This window comes from Onychostoma macrolepis, chromosome 21 (assembly GCF_012432095.1).
Source record: "Onychostoma macrolepis isolate SWU-2019 chromosome 21, ASM1243209v1, whole genome shotgun sequence".
In the NCBI taxonomy this organism is placed as follows: Eukaryota; Metazoa; Chordata; class Actinopteri; order Cypriniformes; family Cyprinidae; genus Onychostoma; species Onychostoma macrolepis.
Window position 1 is genome coordinate 4,430,450 of NC_081175.1, and position 10,764 is coordinate 4,441,213.

General features: G+C 36.3%; 1 protein-coding gene across 1 annotated transcript; it reads right to left on the bottom strand.

Moving 5' to 3' along the window:
* Positions 1 to 1,684: 1,684 nt before the first annotated feature.
* Positions 1,685 to 9,401, bottom strand: yipf5 (Yip1 domain family, member 5). The gene is made up of 6 exons (XM_058759055.1): positions 9,278 to 9,401; positions 8,529 to 8,648; positions 7,355 to 7,530; positions 4,404 to 4,549; positions 4,125 to 4,306; positions 1,685 to 3,146 (listed from the first exon to the last, which is right to left on the bottom strand). Exons 2-6 carry the CDS (start codon positions 8,636 to 8,638, stop codon positions 2,984 to 2,986), a joined length of 777 nt encoding a protein of 258 aa, XP_058615038.1. The 5' UTR covers positions 8,639 to 8,648; positions 9,278 to 9,401; the 3' UTR covers positions 1,685 to 2,983.
* Between the last annotated feature and the right edge of the window lie 1,363 nt (positions 9,402 to 10,764).

The window sequence follows — 10,764 nt, forward strand, 5'->3', positions numbered from 1 at the left end:
TGGATCATGTCTGTTGACGTCAATGCTGAATGACTCGGGCTGTCAAGTTTTCTGCATTTCACTTAATGTGGTTATTCACAGGGGTGAATATATGCATGTGGAGGCGGTTTATAAATCTGGGCTGCTAACTGAAAGGTTGTTTATCACTATTGTGCCCCTCAGAAAAATGTAAATGGCTTTGGACAAAACAAACAAATACAACTGAAAACATCCCTAAATGTCACTGCAGTATCTGCCCTTGGAAACTGGTAGGCCTAATATATATAGATATTGTTTTATTTTTTTTATTTTTTAACTAGATGGGTTTACCTTATGCAACCTCTTCTGTCGACAGAATCGATTTGAGCCAGTAAAGTCCTGCCAAAATACTGATGAACGACCCAACACTGCCATCTGCTGTCTAACAGATGAACGGAGCTGGTTTTCAAGAGGAAATGACTCGTTTCATTGGCAGGAAGACGTCTGTGACATCAGCTGGAATTTCCTTCCAGTCGTCTGAAGTGAGGGCAGATGTGAACATGCACTGCTGACTCATCTAGAATGTTATCTATCTATCTATCTATCTATCTATCTATCTATCTATCTATCTATCTATCTATCTATCTATCTATCTATCTATCTATCTATCTATCATATCTACAGAAAAGGCAGCATGTGCAGCTAATATTTCTGAAGCCATCAGATTTCTTTCATGTGTTGTTTCAGCAGTCATCTCACACTCCAGATCGGCTCTGAAATGAATGAGTCTTGCCTTGAGGAACTAAAGTGACAATGTGCTCTTTTAGATTAAAACCAGATGCTCTGAAATTCTGGTATTTGGACGTAACCCATGTGTCATGTGACGGTGGACTGTTGCTATCTTCAAAGGACCAAGCAGCCTATGAAGGAAATGGTTCATCTGACAAGATCATTTATGGCTGTGTTGTTTGTGAAGTACAGATCACGGTGATGTAACGTCAGTAATGTGTGCTTTAATGTTTAGTAATGCTAAATTAAACCTAATGATCGCAGATCAAAGTATTCTGGGTATGATTGCCCATAACTGCATTTAAATACAATTCACAAGATCACACTTTTTAAAACTGTATTTAACATCTAAATATGACTAGATATAGACTAATTATAAACAGTATTGTAACTATTCTTTTTTTATTTTAAATATAAAATGTTGTGTATAGACACACACACACACACACACACACACACACACACACACACACACACTACATATACATGACCATGGACCACAAAACCAGTCTTAAGTTTCATTTTTTTTAAATTGAGATTTATACATCATCTGAAAGCTTTCCATTGATGTATGGTTTGTTAGGATAGGAGGACGAGACAACTATTTGAGAATCTGGAATCTGAGGGTGCAAAAAAATCTAAATATTGAGAAAATCACCTTTAAAGTTGTCCAAATGACATCCTTAGCAATGCATATTACCAATCAAAAATTAAGTTTTGCTACATTTATGGGAAGCAATTTCCTAAACATCTTCATGGAACATGATCTTTACTTAATACCCTAATGATTTTTGGCATAAAAGAAAAATCAATAATTTTGACCCATACAGCGACTTAGGGCTGGTTTTATGGTCCAGGGTCACATATACACACATATATATATATATTCCCCCCCCAAAGTCTAACATAAAGGATGATGATGATGATGATGTGTACTTCAACAAAACAATTTTTGAAATTGTTGCATTTTTATTTAATTAAAACAGTCTGTGAAACAGCACAAGTGTAACACCCTACCAGTTGGTCACAGATTTTCCACAAGACAGCATTGATATAAACTTTTGTACTCTTCTGGATATACAAAACAGTTACATTGTATATAAATATGCCCATGGCTCCTTAAATTAACAAAAAGCCCATACATACAGTCCACAGGTCAGAAAGATTTTTTCTGTAAATTTGACTGAGTTTTTAGAACTATTTTAAATAAAGCTTAACCTTGGCTCTGCCTCATGCATTTCAAAAGATAAATGTGTGAAACCTAGTAAATCAGAAATGGAAACAAAATTCAGCCATCGGGGTTCACTATACAGAAGACTGATCTGCAGACATGAGATTCCGTTAGAAGGGTGAAATGCATTTAGAAAACAAATCAAATCACAAAATCGCAACAATCTGCATTAAAGTCTTAACGATGACATTTTTTGAAAACTGTCATCAGTTATTCATTCTCATGTCATTCCAAACCTGTATGCAACACAAAGATATATAGATGTACATGTATGTATAACTTTTACATGCTTAAAATTAGACATCATACAGGTTTGGAACCAAATGACTATGAACAATAATGAATGCTTTTTCATTTTGGCTAAGATAATCCTTGCAAAAGATGCACAAAAGATGTGTTTTTTGTACCATTTCATTTAATTGGCCTAGTACATGATGGAAATAGTGTGAAAATGTGTGAACATGTAGGCACTCTTACTGACCCAAGTGTATGAATGAACACAGACCGAGCAAATCAATTCAGGAATGTACAGAAAAACAGTTCCAAGAAAGAACAATTACTAGCGTACTTTGCAAAGAACGTTCTGGAGTGAGAAGCTTGCCTGAAACACAAAAGCTTTAAAGATGTCGTGTAGGAGGAGAGGTGTACTCTTTGCATTGATTACACATTCTTCTCTTCAATAAACACTTCATTTTCTGGCTCTGCTAAAGATAACTATTTTGGAAAGAACAATAAAATGCGGTGAACGCATTAAGGAACAAGAACGAGTTTTAACCTGCATTATGTAAGCAAAAACATTTCTCAAAGTAGGTGGGCAGGTAAAAAAAAAATAAAAATTGCAGGAGAAATTAATGCCACATTCTCTCAGAACATGATAAACACTGGAAACACTCAGCGAGAGGGTATGTGGTGTGGTGGGTGTTACAAAAGCAGTCCTCAAATAAAAGGATGTGAGTGCGTGTTGCGTATTGGTGGTCATTTTGTCCATTAAAAGAGGCTGAGAGTTCAAAAAACAGAGATGAGGGCGAAGACTCCGTACAGCAGGGCGCAGGGATACGCCACCAGCAGCTGCTGCCCATCCATGGCCAAAGCAGAGATGAAGATCTTAGAGGCCGAAAAACTGCACCAACCAATGATGGCAGCTGTTAAAATGATACCCAACATGCCCCTGAAAGACACAGGAAAACATTAGTTTAGCAAGGTGTATTATAAACTAGCTCAAGCTTTAAAATGATGGAACTGCAATATATATATATATATATATATACATATATATATACATATATATACACATACATATATATATATATATATATATATATAAATTATAGGATTAATATTAAATACATATACATAACACTTCACATTATGCATTAAAACACACCACCAGTCAAAAATGTGGAATTTCAATTTTGAATGGTTTTGAAAGAAGTCTTTTTTATGCTCACCAAGGCTGCATTTAAGCAAAAATACAATAAAAACAGTAATATCGTGAAATATTATTACAGTTATTTCAGAAATCATTCTAAAATGCTGAAAACAGTTTTTGTTGCTTAATATTTTTAATGAAGCCATTCAGTACCATTCATAGGTTTGCTGTATGATTTAAAAAAAAAAAAAAAAAAACATTTATTCAGCAAAGAAACAGAAACATTGATAATCATAAGAAATATTATTGATAATTGTGCACCAACATTAATCAATGTAAAGAATCGAGCTCAAATCAACATGCTGTTGTGATTTCTAATTGTTGCTGAAAATTCAGCTGTCATCACAGGAATAAATTATTTTAAAATATATTAAAATAGAAAAAAGTAATGCAATAAAATGTTACAATATTACTGTTTTTACTGTATTTTTGATTAAATAAATGCAGCCTTGGTGGGCATAAAATACTTCTTTCAAAACCATTTTTTTTTTTAAATCTTAATTATTCAAAACTTGTGATCAGTAGTGTATCATATTATTACATATAAAATGCATATTTAAAAACACACACAAAAAACAAACTTTTGATTTTTACACATTCTATCTGAATTTGGTGTTACTGTGATCTTTCACAGAAAGATTAGTAAATTAAATATTAAATATATTAATTAATTAAAATCGCAGGATGTAAAAAGTTAGGTTGTAAAGCCTGACTTACTGCAAGGAAAAGAGGACCCCGAAACTGGACAGGATGATCATGGGTAGCAGGCAGTAACCGAGAACACTAGCCACACAGCCGAACGAGACCCCCGTCATGCTCATGAGGTTGAGCAGGCAGTACATGCCGAGGCACCCGATGGCACTAATACCGTACACATAACCAAACTGGATCTTACCTGTCTAAAACGAGGAAGAAAAACATGTTTGGCACTCTTAACATTTAACATTAAGTACACAAAAAGTTGTTCTTCTGTAACAAAACAAACATGTGTCTTACCAAGAGTAGCGTCGCCCCAAAGGCCAAACAGAACACCATGGGACCAGCCAGGTCTGTTTCATTCATTATACTGCCATCTGCTGCCTTCAGCGGGTGCAGCACAGTCAGAGTTTTCTGCCAGATGTGGTCAAAGTTGATCCCCAGCTCTAGAAATGGAAAATACGTTTTCACTGCCCAACTGACCACCGTGCAGGATTTCCCAAATGGGAGTTCACACATTAAATATACAATTTTAATAAATGGCTGCAATTGCAAATTAATATCAAACCTCAATATGGCTTACTGTGATTATCCAAAAAAAAAAAAAAAAAAAATTAATCTGGTACATTGCACGTCAGAGTGTAGCGTGGCACTGTGTTCATTTACACTGGTTTCCTGTGTTTTCAGTGTCTCGCTGCGGTTTGCAGGAAATGTTGCTCCATGCAAACTCATCTCTGCATGTCACTTATAACGTGAATTTGTGAGCATGTTTGCTGGATCACTGTGGCTGGCAGACACTAATCAGACGGCAGACACCAGGGTTACACCCCCACACTTTACGAGAAGTGCCCAGGGTTTCTTAATGACCACAGAGAGTCAGGACCTCGCTTTAATGTCTCATTCAAAGGACGGTGTTTTTTCAGTATAGTGTCCCTGTCACTATAATGGGGCATTAGGACCCACACAGACCACAGGGCTTCCACTCACCATCTATTCAAGCCAGTCAGATAACTCATATATGGGAGTCATCTGAATGATCATGTTTAACCCCACAACACATAGAATTTAGTTCTTATCCTAAAAGACCTAAAACAAAAGAGGACTGCATGAAGCTATAATGAGCTACAACTGAGATTTGTGTGCACGTGTTTACAATCAAAATATTTTGAAATCATTTCATCAATTGCGTGCAGTGATTCATAAATGGACAAGAAGCAATCTGCAAATGCGTACTGCGATGTACAAATGAATGCCAGCCAGAGCCGTGTGACACTCATTTTATTTATTTGTAAATTTAATTCATTTTTTAAAACTCCTAACATATACTTGTGACTCTCATTCTATTTAATTGTGAATTTGTTACATGTTTGTGAATCGTAATCTGTTTATCTGGAACAAATCTTCTCCCATATCTGATAAAATAGATGATATAATTTCTTGTTGTGTGCTTTTCCCCCTACATGCTTCACTGGGGGTTTCTTTTAATGATAATGAGTAATATTAATAGTGGTAACAGTGATGTATGCCATAGTGAGCACCACTAATAAGGCAGAACATTAGAATAATAGGACAGAACTGAAGTTGAACTCTATTGCACAGCATGATAAATGCACTTTTGATACTGGATGAAAACAGCGACCAGCAGCAATCGGTTAAGTGGCTTTCACTGCGTCTCTCTGACTGATGACTGCTGGTCCATTTTAAGCACAGCTCTGAAGAACTGGGGCAAGAAGGGACTACTCAACTTTAGTATGCAAGGACAGAGATGTGGTTTGTAGTGAACACGGCCCCAAGTGGCACTTTTAGTTTTTAAAGCAATGAGTCACTCTCAAAATTTTGGCTTTGGGACGTAACAGACAATGCATTATTGATTTCTCTGTAAACACGAATAAATTCACCCCTGGGAATCACAGCAGTGGGACTAAAAGAAGGGAATCTCCAACTCTGAAAATGATTTTATACATTATTTATAATGGAAAAAACTAATTATAACATTTTAATTTTAAAAAATGCATAGACTGTTCGGGATCATTTATAATAAAACCAATAAAATGCAGTTGAAAAAAAAAAAAATCCATTTCATGACAAATTATTATTTGACAATATTATTGACTTGATTGCACAGTCACTACTGAATGAGAGCTGAACCAAGCTGGATGAGCTACTTTATAGATTATTAAACTGAACTGAATCAACTGTTCACTGTTGTCCTCTTTTTAGAGCTTCTTAACAGCAGAATTGAATTTTGTTTGCGTTTGAAATTGTTTTGCTGTTTAACACTGTAAAGCTGCTTTGATATAGGGCTGTCACGATAAACTGATTTGTGGATCGATTCTGCGATTTTCCGAATGCATCGCGATTCTCTCTTGAATCGATTCTGAGCATAGTTGCACGCTTTCGAAACAGCCTTATTCTGCTTGCATCCAGTTCCTTAAGGTTGTACGCACAGCCTTGCAAAGTACACTTCATTTGACTCGTATGCGTACAGATGTTTGACGCATGCACTTTGCGCCAAATTGCAATACCTCTCCTGGCCAACGGGGCCAGTGTTTGCGCAATCTCTCACCACGAGTTAAAACCCATTTAAATATCTTTGTATTCTTTCATGCTATAGTTGCACAAATGAGGATATTTTCTAACCTCTTTGCACAATCTCTCGTCTATGTAGGCCTCCATTGTCGCTGTATTGCTAACCCCACATTCCGGTTTGTTCTGTTCATGCAGTTTTTCTTCGGCTATCTTGTGAATCGATATCTCCACGACAGGGTTGCCACCTTGCGGATAAACTAATTACTGCAAGAGAGTTAAATGCACATATGCGACCTGTGCGTACAAAGTACAAAACTCCAGCGGTGCGCAAACTATTCTGATGACGAAATTCACGTCACGCACACTGTACACTGTCCCTTGCGCACGCGTAAAAAGTGTATACTTTGGCCTTTACGCACACACCACTTGAAATTCAAATAATCATTCATAAAGTTTGAAAAGGTTGAAGCGAATTACAAGATTGTTCTTGCATAAAAGCCGAGGTGCAACTTACATTACTCAGCCGAATGCACAAGTGCTCTTCTTCGTGAGCATTTGAATGTGCAGTTAAAAACTAGCCTAGAGTGCCATCTGCTGTTAAAAACTAAGCTCAGAATCCATTCCAGAGATGAATTTACCTCTACTTTAACACAATCTGTATTGTATAAAGCACTATATAAATAAACGTGACTTGATGCCTTTAAGCTTAGTCTCTCTCTTACCCTCCAGCAACGGGGGCTCATCCTCAAAGCTGCTACTGTACATGGACTGCGTGGAAGCTGGCGTGAAGGCTGGCGTGGGCTGGAAGATCTGTCCTGTGTACGCCTGCTGGGGCTGCATCATTCCTGGAGGTGCCGAGTAGCCCATCGGCTGCGAGTAGTCATACTGCCCATATGGTCTATCAGATGCAACAATAGATATACAGTCATAATTAGGTGAGAGACTTATTCTCACATGCTTACAAAAGCTAAGACACAAATAAGTCTTGTCAATTGACTGCAAATATGAAATAAGAACACCATGACTTTGTAAATAATGTACATTTGCATGCATTGTAATATGCTGATTACCATCTAGAACCTTGTATATTATCAGCCAGAAATATATTTAAAGTTGGATATATAGTACATACAACTTTACCTGCATACTTACAGTACACTCATGTGAAACAATACTGTACTACACAGCAAATCAAGCTGTGTGATTGTTTATATAGTCATAAAATGTAAACTATATTTTTGCACAGCTCTGTATAAAGATGAACAAGTATTTCCAACTTATATAGATATGAAGCCATGAACATAGTAAGATATTATGAACTTTAACATTATGGTTTGCCTGTAAAGCTGCTCTGAAACAATGTGTAATGCGAAAAATGCTATACATATAAAACGGACTTATTAAATGTGACCCTAGACAACAAAACCAGTCTTAAGTCGCTGGGGTATATTTGTAGCAATAGCCAAAAATACATTGTATGGGTCAAAATTATTGATTTTTCTTTTATGCCAAAAATTATTAGGACATTAAGTAAAGATCACGTTCCATGAAGATATTTTTTTTTTAATTTGCTACTGTAAATATAGCAAAACTTAATTTGTGATTAGTAATATATGCATTGCTAAAAACTTCATTTGGACAACTTTAAAGTTGATATTCTCAATATTTTTATGCACCCTCAGATTACAGATTTTCAAATAGTTGTATCTCAGCCAAATATTGTCCTATCATAACAAACCATACATCAATGGAAAGCTTATTTATTCAGGTTTCATATGACGCATACATCTCAATTTTGAAAAATTGACACTTATGACTGGTTTTGTGGTCCAGGGTCACAAATAGTGTTATACATATATCAACAACAGCAGAAGTTTGTGCACGGTTCAGGCTTACTTGTTGTACGGGTCATCTGTGTTGCTGTAGCCATATCCTCCTTGGTTCTGATCATCTACACTGTAACTAGACTGGTAAAAGTCTGTGTTTAAGTTGTCAAACCCTGACATTGCAAGCAGCCTGGAAGACATTCAGCAGAGAAATCAGTCAGGAGTGGACATTCAATATTACTAAAACTGACTTGCGTAGTAGTATGTAAGCCAAGATGGTTATTTGGGTGAAGACTTGCTGGAGATATTAGTTAAGTGAAAGTCAAATATGTTATTTAAAATCACACATTCAAATGATCTGCATATAGGATACAAACATGTACCAAGGTAAAGAGACAGAGTAAGATTTGAATACCATGATACAGAAGGCTTACACATACAAAAAAGGACCTGCTATGGCACTTCATCACTGTACAATGATACTGCCATAGTAAAACCAAGGTGTTACCACAGTGTCTGTCCAAAGAAACATGATATATGTTTAAAAATTAAAAACTAGGTTGTATGATAGCTAAAAGCAATGACGCACTAATTCTGTTTTTGCCATATTTGTAGAAGTCACACATATTTGCAGTGATTTTTTTTTAGCATTAATGTTTGTTTTGTTTGTGGTCAGTTAGCACAGCTCCACTAAAACACTGCAACGACGCACTCAGTCACTGTCAGCACCATTCAAGCGCTGCCATACACACATCTTCAAATACACATCACAGCTAAAATATGAATATCTAGTGAAGTCGATTCTGAAGCTTTACTCACACCGTTAATCGCCCAGGACTCCGCCAACGCCGCTAACTACGTGTCAAGAAATAGCAGCAGCACTTCCGGGTCATGGGGCGATGACGTCATTGCGCTAGTTTAGGCTGCAGAAACCTGACGTGCGTCCTCTATGGGAGGATGCGCTCACTACATACAGTTTATTATATACTCTCAACCATTTTGTCCAACACCACAACATATGTGACCCAGGACCACAAAACCAGTCTTAAGTGTCAATTTTTCGAAATTGAGATTTATACATCATCTGAAAGCTGAATAAATAAGCTTTCCATTGATGTATGGTTTGTTGGGATCGGACAATATTTGGCTGAGATACAACTATTTGAAAATCTGGAATCTGAGGGTGCAAAAAAATCAAAATATTGAGAAAATTGGCTTTAAAGTTGTCCAAATGAAGTTCTTAGCAACGCATATTACTAATCAAAAATTAAGTTTTGATACATTTACGTTAAGAAATTTACAAAAATATCTTCATGGAACATGATCTTAATATCCTAATGATTTTTGGCATAAAAGAAAAATGTATCATTTTGACCCATACAATGTATTTTTGGCTATTGCTACAAATATACCCCACGACTTAAGACTGGTTTTGTGGTCCAGTGTCACATATAAGCTATTGTATTTCTGCTCAAATAAGTTAACAATTATTCGTTTTGTAGCCTAATTACAGAAGTTTCAAGAACCGTATGTTCCTGTGATTGTACGCGCTAACTCTAAAAAGAGTTCTATTGCTTTAATGGTTAATCAGTGAATCATTTGGTGCATCTATAGATATAGATTCAATATATATTTAGTTTCTATAGAACGTGATTTCAAATTAGGGATAACCAAATGCACTGAATTATTTTTTACACTAAAAGTGATTTATCTAAGATGATAACCACTATTTTGTGGTATCATATACACTAAGGGTGTGTGTGTGTGTGTGTGTGGTTCAGGTAAACCCTATTTTATGGGGCCAAAATGTCCCCACAAAGATGGCAATATCTGAAATCATTGTCCTTTTTTGGGTCCAATGAGAAAAAAAAATAAAAAATTCATAAGGGTAGGTTTAGGAGTAGGGTTAGTGTCGGGGGAGACAGTATAAAACCCATTACTCCTATGGAATGTCACCATAGTGATAGGAAAACCTGTGGGTGTGTGTGTGTGTGTGTGTGTGTGTGTGTGTGTGTGCGTGAGCATGTGTGCACCTACTTACATTACAGTAAACTATTTTTGGGGAGAAATTGGTACCCATAAGTAAGCAAAACTTGACAAAATCACCTAAAACCTCCCTTTGAGGACGTCCTCATTTGTAAAACTGTGTGTTTTGCTATTTGTGATCATACAGCAGGACACAAGGGAGAGGAACTGATCAGAGATGTATCAGAAGAAGGGAGACAGATGGCATCAAATACAGCATTTTACATTACATTGTGCCATGTGATACTGTATATTGAAGCATTACCATGGTAAAAACTATA

Bases quoted from the DNA above. Each gene is read 5' to 3' on its own strand.
- yipf5 (XM_058759055.1), bottom strand. From the start codon at position 8,638: ATGTCAGGGTTTGACAACTTAAACACAGACTTTTACCAGTCTAGTTAC. The intron at 7,531-8,528 runs GTAAGCCTGAAC...TGCATCTGATAG, and splicing joins ACAGATGACCCGTACAACAA to ACCATATGGGCAGTATGACT. The intron at 4,550-7,354 runs GTAAGAGAGAGA...TTCCATTTCTAG, and splicing joins TGAGCCCCCGTTGCTGGAGG to AGCTGGGGATCAACTTTGAC.